General features: G+C 43.9%; 1 protein-coding gene across 8 annotated transcripts in view; it reads left to right on the top strand.

Annotated features, from left to right (window-relative positions):
* Positions 1-18,694, top strand: part of AIG1 (androgen induced 1) — a 200,334-nt gene that overhangs the window by 100,838 nt on the left and 80,802 nt on the right. For 6 of the 8 annotated variants that reach the window (XR_011363508.1, XM_069973774.1, XM_069973772.1 and 3 more), the window contains exon 3: positions 1,679-1,780. Coding sequence is in view for 5 of the 8 variants with exons in the window: in XM_069973774.1 (XP_069829875.1) it covers positions 1,679-1,780 (102 nt within the window). In the remaining 3 variants the exon portion in view is untranslated. Of the gene's footprint in view, positions 1-1,678; positions 1,781-3,937; positions 4,051-18,694 lie in introns of all 8 variants that reach the window. The other 2 variants (XR_011363510.1, XR_011363509.1) reach the window with 1 other exon arrangement.

Raw genomic sequence — 18,694 nt, 5'->3', positions numbered from 1 at the left:
ATGGACCACTAAGCTGTACTAGTACATTAGTCAAGGTGAGCTGTCAGCTCACATTCACGTACAGTATAGATTAGTATGTATATCTACTCTTGTGACCCACAAGGCCCAATATTATATTATATACAGCTAGTATGGATAAGCCTATAAATAATAAATAATAATGCATTGCTGATATGCTTCAACCTCCAGGACCCACACCAGGATTAATACAATCACACGGCAATGAGGCAAGGCAAAGATAATGAAAATATCAAAATAACTTAAATGTTTATTCGACAGGTAGTACAGGCCATTTTGGTCTAAAACCTCTGTGATCACACATGTTTCCAGGGCTGGTGCATTGTCCCTGGAGGTGTGTGAAATCTCAGTGGGAGACACAGTGTATCTGGAGGGGTCCGCTTTAAAGGGGTTGCTCATCTGGCTAATGCAGAACTGAAATAACTCTGCATCAATCTTATCTGCTCCCATCAGCTTTGAATTTGAGCATGGTCCTTTCCCTTTTCAGGCGAATGTTTAGGTAAGGTCTCAGGGTCTATTCACATATCCCCAATTCTTTCCACAGTAGCGGATCCATATTTGTGTATAGAACATAGGGTCAATGTATTTCAAGCACAGGTCAGTGCAAACTGCAATTGCAGCACAGACACAACATTAGAACTCTATGGGACCATATTTTTGCAAAGGTGAAAAACACTGATCTGCAATCCGCAAATAATGACTAGATTGTTATGAAGTACACTTTTTCATTTTTGCGGATCTGCAAAAAATACGAATGCAATATGAATCCAATACGGATGGATTTTTTGCGGATTTTAGACAGAAACTAGGAGACTTTGCATCAGTCCTTCTTTGATGTATGCCTTGCCAGTGTTTTCTCCTTCATGTTGGATTCTATTATACTTATATGTAATTTTAATTATATTATATGTAATATACTGCTGAATATGGAAGAATAAGATAAAGCATGGGGCACTCACCGAATCTTCGGGTTTGGTTTACTTTATTCAAAACATCCAAAAGGAGGGAGGACAGGTGGAGTAGCGGCTGCGTACTCTGTAAACTGGTGCACGGGAGTGTGCGCCCGCTAGTCCATCTGTCCTTCCTCCCTTTGGATGTTTTGAATAAAGTGAACCAAGCATGCAGATTCGGTGAGTGCCCCATGCTTTATCTTATTCTGCCTTCACACTACTTACTTTGTTTTGGGAGCACCTCTAGTAGTGGCTATCTAAACTCTCCTTCATGGCAGCATGGTCAGCTATCAGCGCAGTGGTGCTGGCTGTATCTCTTTCATTTATAATGCTGAATATGCTTTTATTCTATCGAAGTATTTCATTGGAATACAGGCATATTGCTTATGTTTTTTCATACAGTAATAAGAAAATTGTTGATGGGTAAACAAGCCCTTCTTGAGGATCATTATGGTGCCTTTACACAGAGAGATTTATCTGACCATTTTTGTAAGCCAAAGCCAGGAATGGATTTGAAAAGAGGAGAAATCTCAATCTTTCCTTCATGGCCTGTTCTCTTTTTATAGTCTGTCCCTGGTTTTGGCTTAAAAAATCTGTCAGATAAATCTGTCTGTGTAAACGCAGCATTAGACGCAACAATGTGCTGTTGTTGGTAATGTTGGAAACAATATTTGGGTCATGCCAATTTTCATGTCTTTGTTTTGTTTCAGTTTGTGGTGACAATGTTCTGGGTTCTCTACATGTATGACAGGGAACTGGTCTACCCAAAGCTGCTGGATAATTTTATACCACCCTGGCTAAATCATGGAATGGTAGGTCATTTCTAAGTTTCTATTAACATGTTTGTAATTTTATGTGTGAAAGTGCATTGTCAGTAAATTATTGGAAAATGTTTATCAAAGAAATCATTAAAGGGAAACTCCAGATAAGAAAGATTTAACCCTGTCCCTTCCCCACTTATAATCTATGCTTGTGTGTAATAGGTGTCTATTACATGAATTGGTCCAATTGTCTCCAGCACATCCTGACTCACACCCTAAGGGCTAATCCACACATCCGTTGTTCTGTCCGCAATTGCAATTATCCTATGGCCCCGTTCACACATCCGTACGTGTATACGGGGCTGCGATCCGTGACGCAAAAAAAACGGACATGTTGTAATGTGAATCGCTGGGGTAATAATGTGTGAACGTAGTGCTCCGTGAAGAACGGAGCACTACGGATACACATACTGTAGTGCGGTCCGCGGCCACGGACTGCACAACGGGTGTGTGAATGTGGCCTAAAGCTGCTGAAAATTCTCACTGCACCACTCTGTCTTCACTTCTCTGTCCTCCCCTTCTGAGACAGAGGTCACATGATTGCCAGGCAAGCTGTTACACCTCATCTGTAACCCAGCCCACCACTGACATCACACAGTGATTACCCGACCAAGAGCGGAGAATCAACAACCTCTTCTGAGTAGTATTGGGAAAAGGAGAAACTGTTTTTCCATCCCTCTCTCTAATCTATCTATGTGGACAAATATATAGATAGATCCATGGATAGATAGATAGATAGATAGATAGATAGATAGATAGATAGATAGATAGAGATACTGGGGCAGATTTATCAAACTGGTGTAAAGTAGCATTGGTTCAGTTGCCCCTAGCAACCAGATTCCACTTTTGATTTTCCAAGGAATCTCTGAAGAATGAAAAGTGGAATATGATTGGTTGCTATGGGCAACTGAGACAGTTCTATTTTACATCCATTTGATAAATCTCCCCCACTAGATTTACCGTGTAAACAGGATGTAGATACAACCTGTGGTGGGCAGATACTACAAGACAGGGGTGGGTAAACGACAGTTGGTTCTCAGGTGCAGTGCATGCTGGGAGATGTAGTTTCCCGGATGGGTGCAATAGTGTACAACTGGAATAATTTGTAAATGATTAAATCTGGAGCTAGGAGCATTGTAGACAAGTGGGAAAGGTGTCAAACAATCGGTGTGTGAGTGTGGGTGGGTGGGTGTGTGTGGGGGGGGGGGGGGGGCGTCCATGAGTGCACCTATATGCTTTTTGTGAGTTTTATTTTTTATGGGATCACTAGAGTACCCTTTTAAGTTACTATTGTAATTTCATTGTGAAATAAAAAATGTAAAAGGGTTCATTAATGTGTATTTATACCACATTTTCAAATGTACCACATGCTGCTTTAAACTTTTGGTAAAACACAGTAACAGTTTATAGAATATATAATGGCAGATTGATAATGAATAAGTGAAACAAAGAGTAAAGCATTGACCACACAGGATTACAGTTACTTAAAGTGACACTGTCACCTCCTTTGTGCATTCTGACATCTCTTCACAGGTGTAAAGGGTAAATTTAGAGGTTTTCATACCTTATTTTATATCTTATGTCATGGTGCTTGTTCAAGTAAAAAGTTATCTTTTATCAACTGCAGATTGTGTTAAGTGGGCGGGGCCTTGCGGCATAAGCGCCACTTAGCCCCGCCCACAACACCACAGTTGGCCCCCGCCCCCTCACCGACCATTGCAACATAATGGCCGAAAGGTCTAGACCCCACCCCCTTTACGTCGACCAACCAATGGGCATCAAGAGGGCGGGACCAACTGTGATGTTGTGGGTGGGGCTAAGTGGTGCTAATGCCTCGAGGCCACGCCCACTTAATACAATCTGCCGTTGATAAAAGGACACTTTTTACTTGAACAAACACATCTGTCAGTAAACAGATATTTTAAATTAAATAACTTTTTTTTTTAATTTGCAAATAGCTATTTAAGTCTTCTTATGTTTTCTTTAGTTTTGTAGGTACAATTTTTGGGGTAAATATAAATTAGAAATTAATTTGTATGACAATCTATGAAAGTAGTAATTCACCAAAGAACTAAAAATGAATGCTCTTAAACCATGCTTGATCATTTAGTCCCCTTGAGTATTTTGAGCCATATCTCGTCTTTCTAGCTCCTGTCGTTCCTGACACACTTGTTTTTCTAAAAGCTGGTCTATATCCAAGATGGCGCCAAGATGGGAACTACATTTCCCAGCATGCATTGCACTTCAGAGCCAACTGCCAAGTATTTACCTCATCTTGTATTATCTGCCCATCATTGACTCAATCTGCTTCTGTTTTACACTGTAAGGCCATGTTCACAGAATGCACATGTTGCATAAATCACGTCCGTTGTTGCAGTTTTTTACAATGGCCGTGATTTATACAACACATACTTTCTATTGAAATTAATGAAATCCCCGCCGGAGCGTATACACATAGTATACGCTCCGGCCGGGATTCCATCCGGCCGCATGAGAAACTGACATGTCAGTTTTCTGTAGCCACTATTCAATGAATAGCGGCCGCAGAAAACCTGTCAGCTCACAAAGTGGAGTGTGCGGCTGAAGTAAAGATCATCCGGCCAGTACTGCAGTACCGTCTGGGATGATCTTCAGTAACACCAGCGATCCGGCCGGTGTTATACTTAGTGGCAACATGGCCTAAGGGTGCATTAACACGAACAGGATCTTCAGCAGATCCTGTACGTGTAAACGCACCCTAAACAAAATATCTATCAATCTATCTGTTATCCACAGCAACTCTTATGGTATGGCAGCGTGGGGTATTGTGAGTTCTTAGAAATTCTGAGGGAACTGGGGAGGTGTAGTGATTCAGGTCCCTTAACCCTTTCTGGACTGGGCAAATTTTCATTTTGTCTTTTCCTCCTTGTGCTTAAAAGGCCATAGCGCTTGCATTTTTACACCTTTAGACCCACATGAGCCCTTATTTTTTGCGTCACTAATTGTACTTTGCAATGGCAGACCTAATTTTTGCATAAAATATGCAGCAAAACCAGAAAAAAATTATATGCGCTGTGAAATTGAAAAAAAACCCACACTTTTTCTTTGGGGGGGCTTCCTTTTTACGACGTGTGTCCTATGGAAAAACTGACATGTTATATATGTCGTTACGATTAAAACGATATGCAACATGTATAACTTTTCTTTTATCTGATGGCCTGTAAAAAATTCAAACCATTGTTAACAAATATACAGTATGTTCCTTAACCCCTTAACGACATCGTGCGTAAACTTACGCCCTCGCGCCCTGGTACTTGGCGCATCAGGGCGTAAATTTACGCCCGATGTTTCCCCGATCGCTGCGTGTTCACACACAGCGGTCGGGGAAGATGGCCTGCTATAAATCATAGCAGGCCATGTTAGCTTCACGGCACGGGGGGTGCTTACGATCGCCGCTATAGGCTGATCAATTCAGATCAGCCAATAGCGGCGATCGGAACCTTTCCGGGTCATCCGCGACCCGATGACCCGGAAAAAAATGGCGGTCGGTGCTGTCCGAGGACGGCACCGACCGCCATTACTGTAAAAAGTAATGGTGATCGCTGTGCCACCGGCCCGATCGCCGTGAACGGCCGGCCGTTCACGGCGATTGGGCCGGTGGCACGGCGATCAGAGTCCCTGGACCCCTCAGCTAGGTAGCCGAGGGGTCCAGAGCAGGTATTTGTACATTACTCACCTGTCCCGGGCTCCTGATCGGCGTCTTCCGGGTTCGCGGCGTCCTCGTGTTCGTTCGGGTCTTCGGCTTCTTCCGTGACGTCACGTTCGGCTTCTCTCGGCTATTTTCGGCTCCAGCGTCGGCTTTTTCCGTATTTTGCGCTCTGCTGCCCTCTAGCGGCTGATATGTGTAATACACTTATCAGCAGCTACAGGGATGTTCAGAATGTAAACATTTTTTTTTTTTTTTTTTTTCAAATTTTTTTTTTTCTATTTTCCGCACCCTATCGCCGCTGAGTGTTGATCAGCATCGCACGAAAGTGCACTGCTAATCGGCAACTCCTCCTTTTTGGCGTAGGGTGTTTTTTTTCTATATTCTACTGCCACAGTCTGCTAATAAGTGCCGCACATAAGTGCGGCATTTATCAGCAACACCATTTTTGGCGTAGGTTTTTTTTTTATACTTACTGTAAAAAAACACGTAAAAAACACTACATTACACCACACTACATTGAATAAAGTTTGACACTACACCACTATATACCCCATATACTAGTCCCCATATAAAGATGGCCCCCAGGGTGTTTTCGGCGTCAGAAGGATACGTTATTATTGCCTCCGACACCGAAACAGCCAGTGAGGATGAATGGGGGGGATCCTTCTTTCCTCCATTCATCCTCATCCTCATCATCCTGTGACGTGTCTGGGGGGTAGCGTAGCGTACGCTGCCCCCCAGACACGTCTTTTCTGCCAGTACCGTCCCAATAAGAGATGACGGTATGGAGTGAAATTCTACAAACTGTGAGAGTACCTCAGGGTACACTTACAGATTTAGGGTACGTGCACACTGCGGAATGGCGAAGGATAACTCTTTGTGCATTCCGCAGCTGGCACCCGCCGGCGGACTGATGCGGGCGCATGTCTCTACCCGTGTCATAGACTCTATGCACGGGCGGATTCCGTCGTCCATCCAAAGAATGAACATGTTGGACGGAGAGCGGAATCCGCCCGTGCATAGAATGGAGTCTATGACACGTGTGGAGACGTGCGCCTGCATCACTCCGCCGGTGGGTGCCAACTGCGGAATGCACGAAGGGTTATCTGTCGCGATTCCGCAGTGTGCACGTACCCTTAGAATGTATGTAGGAAGGGACACCCGAATGCAGCCCCCAGATGCCCCCTCCCCCCCCATCCTCGGAGTTAGTGGGAAGATCGTCCGGGAACTGATCTTCCCACTGCTGGATAAAGGTCACCACCTGTACGGGGATAACTTTTATACCAGCGCCCCCTCTTCCGGTCCCTCGCTGCCCGAGCTACTGTAGCTTGCGGCACGATCCGAACATATCAGAAGCAGTAATAGAGCCCTAATATTTAGCAGCCATGGAGCGGACCCAGCGCTTCTGGATATGAAGGACCCCGGATCGCACCAGGACAACATTTTCCAGGTGACGTCCCCCACACTGGAAAACAGGAGACCCCAGAAGAAGTGCAGAGTGTGGCGTAACAGGGGGATCAGGAAGGACACCATTTTCCAGTGTGACGCCTGTCCTGATCACCCCATCCTCTGCATACTGGATCGCTCCAAGGCGCACCACACGTCATTGGGGTTCTACATTATCTAAATTCTGTCCCTTATTCCTATTTCAGGGGTCACGTTGATCCAGGGATTATTCTGATCGCCATTATGGAGTCGGGAAGGAATTTTTCCCCTGTGATGAGGCTACTGTCGTCTGCCTCACGAGGGGTTTTTGCCTTCCTCTGGGTCAACACAGGTTGAGTTTGATGGACACCTGTCATTTCCAACCTTATAAACTAATAATTGGCCTAATACCCCCAAATAAATTAATAATTTTCCCCAGCTAAATAGGTATGGCCGCCATTCCCATTAGAGGATGCCATGATGCAATTACAAAGCCTCTGTGCGGCCAGGACAGTAGAAACCCCCCACAAGTGACCCCATTCTGGAAACTACACCCCATAAGGAATCTAACAAGTGGGGCAGCGGGGATATGGCCCCCTGGTGACGGCCACATTTGGGACGTGAAAATGAAAAAAAATGTATTTTTTATTTTCTCGGCACATGTTCTACGTAAGTGCCCGTCACCAGTGGGGTCCATATGCTCACTGCACCCCTTGTTAGATTCCTTATGGGGTGTAGTTTCCAGAATGGGGTCACTTGTTGGGGGTTTCTACTGTCCTGGCAGCACAGGAGCTTTGTAATTGCGACGTGGCCTCCATCCTCCATTCCAGCCTCTAAATGGCGCTCTGTCCTTTTGGTGACTTGCCCTGTGCCCATATGGCAAATTATGCCCACATGTGGGGTATTTTCGTACTCAGGGGACACTACCCTACACGTTTTGTGTTCATTTTCTTTTTTAACCCCTTGTGGAAATGGAAAAAAATCAAGGCTAGACCAACATTTAGTGTAATTTTTGTAAAATTTTTACTCTAAATCATTAATCTTGTCATGATTTTTTCATTTTCACAAGGGGTTAAAAGATAAAAAAAAAACATTTTATGTGTAGAGCAATTTCCCCTGAGTACGGAAATACCCCACATGTGGACATAAAGCGCCATGCGGGTGCAGGGTAAGCCTCCGAAGGGAAGGAGCGCCATTTCGTTTTTGAAGGCTGGATTTGGATGGAATGGATTTTGAGGGGCCATGTTGCATTCAAAAGGCCTCTGTGTTGCTAAGACAGTTGAAACCCCCCACAAGTGACCCCATTATGGAAACTACACCCCTCAAGGAATGTAACAAGGGGTGTAGTGAGCATATGCACCCCACTGGTGACGGGCACAAATGTGGAACAATGTGGCGTGAAAATGAAATATTACATTTTTTACACTATAATGTTGGTTTAGCCTTGAATTTATCATTTTCACAAGGGGTTAAAAGAGAAAAAAACACACAATATGTGTAGAGCAATTTCCCCCGAGTTCGTAAATACCCCACATGTGGACATAAAGCGCCATGTGGATGCAGGGCAAGCCTCCGAAGGGAAGGAGCGCCATTTGGATTTTGGAGGTTGGATTTGGCTAGAATGGATGATGAACGCCATGTCGCATTTACAGAGCCCTCGTGCTGCCAAAACACTGGAAACCCCCCACAAGTGACCCCATTCTGGAAACTGCACCCCTCAGGGAATCTAACAAGGGGTGCAGTGAGGATATGGACCCCTTGATGACGGGCACATTTGTGCCATGAAAGTGAAAAAATGAAATTTTTCCCTTTCACGTCACATTGTTCCACATTTGTGCCCGTCACCAGTGGGGTCCATATGCTCACTGAACCCCTTGTTAGATTCCTTGAGGGGTGTAGTTTCCAGAATGGAGTCACTTGTGGGGGGTTTCCAGTGTCTTGGCAGCACGAGGGCTCTGTAAATGCGACATGGCCCTTGAAATCCTTTTCAGTGAAATTCAGCTTCCAAAAGCCAATTGGCGCTCCTTCCCTTTGGAGGCTCGTCCTGCGCCCCCTTGGCGCTTTATCGCCACATGTGGGGTATTTCCGTACTCGGGAGAAACTGCGCTACACATTTTGTGTCTTTTTTTGCCTCTTATCCCTTTAAGAAAATGAAAAATTGAAGGCTAGAACAACGTTTTAGTGTAAAAAATAAATTTTTCTTTTTTCACGCCATATTGTTCGGAAAATCTGTGAAGCACCTGTGGGGTCCAGATGCTCACCGCACCCCTTGTTACATTCCTTGAGGGGTGTAGTTTTCTAAATGGTGTCCCTTTAGGGGTGTTTTTTAGGTTTTGGCACCCCAGAGCCTCTGCCAACCTGAAGTGGTACAGTCAGAAATGACCAAATATAACGGAGGCATTGAAATTCACTAGGCGCTCCCTTATATCTGAGGCTTGTGGTTGCGTCAAATAGCGCAATAGGGTCACATATGGGGTATTTCTATAAACTGCAGAAACGGGACAATAATTATTGGGGTGCATTTCTCTGGTAATAGGTTTATAATTATGAAAAATATTGGATTACAATAAAATCTCTGCACAGAAAATTAAAATTTTTAAATTCCTTACACACTTAGCTTTTATTTCTGTGACTCCCCTAAAGGGTTAAAACACTTTCTGGATATGCTTTTGCAGAGTTTGGGGGGTGCAGTTTCTGAAATGGGGTGCTTTGTGGGGCTTTCTAACATACAGGCCCCTCAAATACACTTTAAACCTGAACAGGTCCCTAAAAATATTGATTTTGAAATTTTACTGAAAATTTGGAAATTTGCTGCTAATGTTTTAAGCTTCCTATTGTCTAAAAAAAATGAAAGATAGTTTAATAAATGCCGCCAACATAAAGTAGACATGTTGCTAATGCTAGTTAATATATAATTTATGTGGTATAACCACTTTCTGTATACGCAAAAAAGTTTCAAAGTTGGAAAAATGCATTTTTTCACATTTTTTCACATTATTTGGGGTTTTTTCATAAAGATTTGTTATGAGTATCGACTCCAATTTACCAGAAATGTAAAGTACAATATGTCACGAGAAAACAATCTCAGAATCAGCCGGATAGGTAAAAGCATCCCGAAGTTATTAATGAATAAAGTGACACTGATCATATTCATAAAATTTGTCTCTGTCATTAAGGCCATTTCAGGCTCTGTCCTTAAGGGGTTAATATCGCTCTATTCCCATGCTTATAACGCTTTTATCCTTGGGTCTATGGAGCTGTGTGAGGTGTCATTTTTTGTGCCATGATGTTTACTTTCTATCGGTACCTTCATTGCGCATATGCGACTTTTTGATCGCTTTTTATTACAATTTTTCTGGATTTGATGCGACCAAAAATGCGCAATTCTGCACTTTGGGATTTTTTGCGCTTACGCCGTTTACCGTGCAAGATCAGGAATATGATAAATTAAAATTTTGGTCGATTGCGCACGCGGTGATACCAAACATATTTATTTTTTGTTATTTGTAAAATGGGAAAAGGGGGGTGATTCAAACTTTATTTGCTGCAGCCAAAAGCAATAGAATGCCGAGCTGGGATCAAGCAATAGAATGCCTACGCCATTACGGCGCAGACCCCGGCCGGTGCTGGATGCAAGTATCGCTCCTCTGTGACTATGTCGCGTGGGGGCAATCCACACCACTAGACACCAGAAAAGGCTAGACTAAAGTATTCAGATGCAGCTGTCAACTTTGACAGCTGCATCTGAATACTTAATTTGCGGGCACGGTGATTGGACCGTGCCTGCTAATAGCCGCTGTCCCGGGCTACATGCCGCACCCGGGACCGTGGCAGTTCAGAGTGGGGTCGCGGCGTGGCCCCTCTCTGAACTCCCCTACCCGCACAAGGGCATACAGTTACATCCTTGTTCAGGAAGGGGTTAATCCTCTCTATAGTACACCTCATGAAGATAAAGGGGAACTCCAGGTAGAGGTTAAAAAAAAATTAAACTTCTGCAGAAGCATATTGCATTACTTGCCTATCTATCCCAGTTTTGAAACTACCAAAAATCCATTTGTTTTTGTTTTTTTTTGTTCTGCATTGTGTCTCTGTACTTCCTGGTTGAGCAATTGTAGACAGTACTACAGTTTCCAGAATGCATTGCTTTCCCTCAGCTGTTCATCCCAATTTCCCACCCTGCCTATTCCCCACCCAAAGCTGTTGCAGAACATCTAGGCTGTGTTCACACATTGCAGTTTCATTGTGTTTCTAAATTATTTGCAGTACTTTATCATGTCATTGTGTTCCCACCCACACAGTGCACTGTATTCTCTACCTGTAACGCTGATATTGGAATAAAGTAAAGAACTTTTAAAATTTAATTTATGTTTTTTTTTCTTTTCATTTCCATGCACATATTATGATCAAGCATCTTTTATCTTTGAGGTTGAGCCCACAATAAGTACTTTATCCAATATTACGGTTCAGGGAAGAAACAGAGTGCTGCACCTCACACCTATGGCTGATACTAGTGCCGCTAGGCTAAATAAAAAACACATCAGAATTTTGTGTATGAATTGATCAAGCCATACTGCCCCATGTACCTCGTGCCGGTATCTGATACACATGGGTCCCTACACTAAGTCCACACCGTGCCAGTCAGTGGCCACCAACCCCACAGGCGTGCACAGCCAGGGAACGGGGGCCATGGGACGGCCCTGCGACCCCCATGCCACAGGACCAGACCCAAAAACACCACACCCGAACTCGGCCAGCACCGCCGGCGGAGAAGGTCGCCCCCAAGCAGCACAAGTCTGGATAAGGTATTACACTCACCATAGCTGCAGCAAACAGAATGGGAAAAAACAGGAGGGGTTAAAACCATGTGCACTCAGGTGTCTCCTGCTAATTGCGGTCATGTGGGTCTCACCAGGAGGAGTGCAAAACACGGAGAAAAGAGAGAAACAAAATGCGGTTCAGGGAAGAAACGGAGTGCTGCACCTCACACCTATGGCTGATACTAGTGCCGCTAGGCTAAATAACAAAACAAATCGGAATTTTGTGTATGAATTGATCAAGCCATACTGCCCCATGTACCTCGTGCCGGTATCTGATACACATGGGTCCCTACACTAAGTCCACACCGTGCCAGTCAGTGGCCACCAACCCCGCAGGCTTGCACAGCCAGGGAACGGGGGCCATGGGACGGCCCTGCGACCCCCATGCCACAGGACCAGACCCAAAAACACCACACCAGAACCTGGCCAGCACCGCCGGCGGAGAAGGTCGCCCCCAAGCAGCACAAGTCTGGATAAGGTATTACACTCACCATAGCTGCAGCAATATTACCTTACATGGGATATATTGTTTATGCCTTGTTTTTTTGTCCAGGTGGGATTGGCAGTGCCGGCTCTGATCCTCTGTGCCGTTTAGCATCATTTAATTGTGTTACTGCATAATCTTTGTGAATACGCTGCAGTACTGCAATGAAACTCCAGCATGTGTAAACATAGCCCTAATTTCACTGCAGAGTTTTGCACAATTAGTGCAGTTTCAGCACCTGCTTCTGGCCGGTCAGAGATGGTGAATCACTCAGGTGATTGGGGGATCCAGCCAAGCCTCCTGTGACATTACGCCCTGCCCCCTGTCTGCATCATCAGCCTGATCTCAGCAAACACATAAGGTGTATCCTAAGGTGGGAAAGCAGTGGGAGCAGGAGATAAAGTGAATTGGTATAGAGGCCATTTTTCTTCACTTACTGGATTTCTATCAGCTACCAGTGTTGCAGAACCGTACAGATATGGTGATACATTGTATAGACACATCTATATAACTTTTAATGTACTTTTAATAGAAAACTAGTTTTCCTTATGTGGAGTTCCCCTTTAAGTAGAATCCATTGTAGTGCAGTTTACCAGGATTTATTTAGGTATATACAGTAAACAACACAACAAAGCGAAATAGAGTGGGCACTCAGACACAGTCTCAAGGCGGCTGGCTTTCCTTAATAAGGGTTCTGGGCTTGGTCACTGAATCGGTGGTGCTCTACTCACGCAGTAATGCAAGTCAGCAATGAAGAGAATACAGTGGCACTCACCGAATCCATAAAACCGATGCTTTATTTCAGGTCATATACAAAGCAACAAACAAGTGCATTCCACAGGAAGGAGCGACGATCGCTTTGCGCTACTGCGCTTCGAGTGGCTCACGGTTTTATGGATTCAGTGAGTGCCACTGTACTCTCTTCATTGCTGATAGATGCTCCAACAGAAAGAAACATTCAGTGGTGACAATGATGAAACGCTTCCTAGCACCCACACAGTCTGACTGCTTCTCACAGGAGGGATAAGTTACAGGTATTCACCAGTCATTTCCTGTAATACTTCTGATTCCCACTGGGCTGTATTCTCTCCCTTTGTGGCAAATCCAGCTCCTGTGCTGTGATCTCTGGCTGTTTTCACATAAATCTGGCTTTCTCTGTCACTGTTTCTACCTCACACGCAGGACCTTGGTCTCAGAGGGTAGGGAAGGACAGAGTAACCGAGACCATGTGGACCATGAAGTGAGGATTTTCTGAAGCTTTAGACCATGTTCACGCAACCTAAGTTCCGTACTAATCACGGCCATTGTTGCAAAGGCCTTGATTGGTACGGAACTCACGTTGTGCTGCAGGCCGAGGGAATCCCGACCAGAGTGTATACACATAATATAGTATTCATTAAATAGTGGCGGCAGAAAACCCTGTCAGTGCACACAATGGATCGTGCGGCCATAGTGTTCAGTGGGGAGTTCTGATGCTGGAGCGCACAGATGCGCTCGCATCAGAACTCTGCGGCGCTAAAGATCATCCGGCAGGCCAACCTCTTTTTTCACAAGTATCAGAGAGGGGGATGATGAAAGGAATAACATTGTTAATCGTACGATCGGGCCAATTATCGTTTCGTGTAAACGCACCATAAGGGTCCGTTTACATACACAGATTACTCCCACATCGTTAATCATACGATCGGGCCAATTATCGTTTCGTGTAAACGCACCATAAGGGTCCGTTTACATACACAGATTTTCTGACAAATATCTGACAGATTTTTGCAGCCAAAGCCAGGAATGGACTATAAACAGGGAACAGGTTATAAAGGAAAGACTGAGATTTCTCTTTTTTTTCAAATCCATTTCTGTTTTTTGCTGCAAAAATCTGGCAGATATCTGTGAGATAATCTGTGTGTGTAAACGGACCCATAGGCATAGCATTGATCAGTGTGTTAGGCGCTCTGCTGATTACGCCTGCCTCTGGAAGACTTTATCATCAAAGCGCCGATTGGACCGCACGGAGGAAGGTAAGAGACCTCCGGCGGTCCATTAAAACAATCGGGACCCCCTCAGTCACAGCAATCGGGACCCCTGCGATTGCAGCATTTAAGGGGTTAATGACATGCTGCAGCGCGATTGCTGCAGCCTGTTATTACCAGTGAGGGCCGGGATGCTCACTGCAGCCCCGGCCCCCACCTCCTATGAAGCATGCTCTGCTCCGGAGCGTGCTTCATAGGATTGGTACGCCCAGGGTCGTCTGGGGACAGTCACCCATGGTGTACCGGTACGTCTAAAGTCATCTAGGGGTTAACATATAAATCTTAAAAAAAAAAAAGACATTTAAAAAGTATATTGAAAAATTGCTTGCGATCATAACCCCTGTTGATTTCTTTAAAAAAAATGCGACAGCGCCTTTTCATTATTATTTTTTTTAACTTTGCCAGAAGACCAAAACATTACAAAATGTGAAAAACAGCCAAGGGGTCTCAAGATTTTTCAAATGCATTGTATGTGTTTCAATATGTTACTTTTAGATATTTTTCTTTTTTTTCTCTTCCTTTTATTTGCTAAAAATTATATTTTATATAGATTTGAAGTGAAGCATCTTTCTTAGATGCTTTTTTACCTTTGAAGCTCTTAGGCTTATATACAGTTGCTTTTTATGTTAGAACATTCACTTATATGCACAGCTAGACCAACAGCTGAAATATACTGGAAATCATTGGGGGAAAGCATGAGAGATTGCATTTTAGTATGTCATTTTCTAAGGCATAATACAGTAAAGGGTATTTTTCCACCCTGAATGTCTTTAGCAGTGCCATATGGGTGTGGAAACATGGAACACTTTGTTATAGGCCTGCAGTTAAAACTCAATTGCTTTTATACAAGCATACGGTAAATATGACTTAATCAGACCACAAGAATGTGGAAGCTTCCCTAGGTATCTCATTTATTTATTTGACATGTAGCCATGGCAACAGAATTCCACCCCTTTGGGTGTTCAGGCTTGTGATCTGCTCAGACCTGGCAAGCTGCCTTGCTTTCAATTGAAGACACATGTGCACTCTACACAGCAGAAAGTTTACCTATTGTTGTGGCTATTTACAAGACAATAGGCTTAAGACAAGGTTATCCTCAAAAGGTTATATGTCAATTTAATTTTAATGGCCTCTGTGTTACTTTCGAAAGACAAAAGTGCTGGGACTAAATCTATTCATGCTAAATTTTACAGAATCAGGGTATGTGCATACTACGGAATATCCGTGCAGACCAATCGGATTCTGCTGCGCAGCCCCCGCTTGAGGTTCCGCCTGTCCCCTAGACTCAATAATATTTTTAAGCGAAGTCTGATATGTCATTTCTTTGGGGGGATGGCGGAATTTGCCAGAAAATACTATTGAGTCAATGGGATGAGCGGAACATGCGCCTCGGAATCCATTTGAAGTCTCCGCAGATATTCCGTAGTATGCACATACCCTTATATCTTTTAATGAGATGATAACTAGAGATGAGCACAACTGGAGCATGCGCATCTGATCGTTCTGCATTTCATTCCTGCTAGCTGAAGTTGGATGCAGCCCTAGGGAGCCTGGGAAAACATGGATACAACCATAGGCCATAGACTGTATCCACCAGGACACCATAGGGCTGCATTCAACTTCTTCAGCCACGGGTAATCAAATGCAGAACAAAGAGACTCCAGCATGCTTGAGTTGCACGGGCTAATTTTTGTTTTTGCATTTTCGTTTTTTCCTCCGTGTGTTTAAAAGGCCATAGCACTTACATTTTTTCACCTACAGACCCACATGAGCCCTTATTTTTTGCGCCACTAATTGTACTTTGCAAATTTTTGCATAAAGTACGCTGCGAAACCAGAAAAAAAATGAAATGTGTGGTAAAATTGAAAAACAACCACACATTTTTTTTAGATTAGGGAGGTTTTGTGTTTACGCCATTTGCCCTGGGGTAAAACTGACTTGTTATGCATGTTCCTCAAATTGTTACAATTACAACGATATGCAACTTGTGTAACTTTTATTTTATTTGATGGCTTTTAAAAAATTATAACCTTGGGATACCAAACCTTGGGATACCAAACCTGTTTGTTTATTTATTTATTTTTATTTATAAAATGGGTAAAGGGGGGTGATTCAAACTTTTATTAGGGGAGGGGATTTTTTATTAATACATTTTTTATTTTTTGTACATTTTTTACACACATACTAGAAGTCCCCCTGGGGGACTTCTAGTATCACTGATCCGATATATCACTGATCTGATAGATATACTGCATAAATCAATGAGATAGGCATTCTATTGCTCTCGGCTGCTGCAGCCGAACGAAATAGAATGCCGAGCCGGGATCAGCGCCATTCTGCGCAGACCCCGGCCAGGTAAATATGCGAGGATTGCTCCTCTGCGACCACATCGTGGGGGGGGGGGGCGATCCCCCCCCCACTAGACACCAGAGAAGGGGAAAAGCAGCATTTTAAATGCAGCTGTAAACTTTGACAGCTGCATTTAAAAGGATAATTAGCGGGCACAGCAATCGGACTGTGCCCACTAATTGCAGATAGCATCTAGGATCATGGCGGTTCAGAGCCGGGGTCACTGAGCGACTCCTCTCTGAATGCCCCCACCTGCATGAGGAAGTACAGTTACGCTCTCATGCGGGAAGGGGTTAATAATCCCAAATCAGGTCTTAAACTAAAGCCCCTATTACACGGGGCGACCAGAGGAGCAAACGAGTGCTGTCATTCACTGCTCACTGCCGCCTTTATTACACGTGGTGGCAGCGAGCAGGTGAGAGCCGAGGGTGCACGGCGAGCTGCGGGGGGCGGGGGCTGCCTGGGTGATCGCTAGATTGTCCGGGCGGCCCATAGGGGATAGTGACTGTCTGCTGCTGCCGTTCCTATTCCACGGGGCGACAGCAGATACTTGCTGTATGAGTCGTTTGTCTTTCAATATGTTGAAAGACAAACAACTACAGTAATCAGCCAACAGTTCATGACGGCTGATCGTTGCCTTCTATTACACGGAACGATTATCATCCGTAATGGCCGATATCAGCTGAATGCGGCTGATAATCGTTCAGTGTCATAGGTCCTTAAGCTGAGACTTCTTGCTTTGTCTGTGGTGATAAGAAAAGGCTGCTGTAATGTGATCTGCACAACCCAACAACAACAACATGTGACACCAGTAGATGGATAGCACCAGTATTAGCCCCCCTTTACACTTCTGACCCATAGGGTTGTATTGGGCACCAACACCCTTCAGGATTTTTCCGGAAGGGTGTCCACTTATGTAAAGAAATTATATAACTTGTCCTATTTTCATCTGGGTCTCCTGAATGGATGACCCCATAGAAGTCAATGGGAGCTTCAGGAATTACTAACACTTTCCTGATACACATCAGGAAACCGTCCAGAAATATTGACACTACAGTGCATTCTTTTTCCCTGATCATGAAATTCTGAAGGCACTCCTGATGGTTTCCTGACCATAAATACGGATGGTTTCTTGAAATCTCCTGATCAGGTTTTCCTGACAGTAAAAATTGACACGGTCGTGTGAAGGGGACTTAAGAAAATAGCAGCTTTCTGTGGAATTACCTCTGAAATGTTTTACATTCTGCTCATTGAGAAGTCCTGTCTATTGACATCTATTTCTATGGGTCTTGCTTTAAAGCATGTCACTAAATACTGTTAAAAAGCAGCTCAGACAAGATGGCAGCCCCCAGAACAATGTACAAAAAGTTTCTGTATGTGACTGTAATCAGCAAAGGAAAATCTGGGTGATAGATTCCCTTTACTCTTCATAAGGCCAGATTCTAGATAAAGGGGTTCTCCAGGCTTAGAAAAAACATGGCTGCTATCTTCTAGAAAGTGCCTTTCTTGTCCTCAGTTTGGGTGTGGAGTTTTGCAGTTCAATTTCATTAAAGTAAATGGAGCTGAGTTGTAATACCACACTCAACCATAGGCCATAGGCTGTATCCATGCTTTCCAGGACTCCCTAGGGATGCATCCAACTTCTTCAGCCACTGCTAATCAAATGGCGAACACACAAAGGTTCAGACGAACCTGAGCGTGCTTGAGGTTCATCCACCTCTTATCCATAGGTTGCCATGTTGAGAGAGAACAAAAACATTAACACATGCAGACACCTGCAGATTATTTAGCCGTTAGGGGTTCAAATATTGGGTATTCGGGAGTTTATATCTTAGATCCTGGACCACCAGAATTCTTGGGCTACATAGTAGTTTGCCTACTGAATTGTACACATAAAATTGAATCCCTTATGTTATTTTCATTGTCTCAGAGATTTAGTAAAATTGACATTCTACATGTTCACTGTACGCTATATTTTTGATGAACATTTCTATGGAAACTGTAAGGATAGCTGACAGCTCTATGTATTACTTCAGTAATAGTGATATGTTAAATGACCTCATTGGCAAAATGTTCATTTCATTGACATAGCAAAGGCACTTATATAACTCTGCT

The sequence above is a fragment of the Dendropsophus ebraccatus genome, chromosome 6, assembly GCF_027789765.1.
Source record: "Dendropsophus ebraccatus isolate aDenEbr1 chromosome 6, aDenEbr1.pat, whole genome shotgun sequence".
Taxonomy (NCBI): domain Eukaryota; kingdom Metazoa; phylum Chordata; class Amphibia; order Anura; family Hylidae; genus Dendropsophus; species Dendropsophus ebraccatus.
This window is presented reverse-complemented; position numbering and strand designations above follow the sequence as displayed.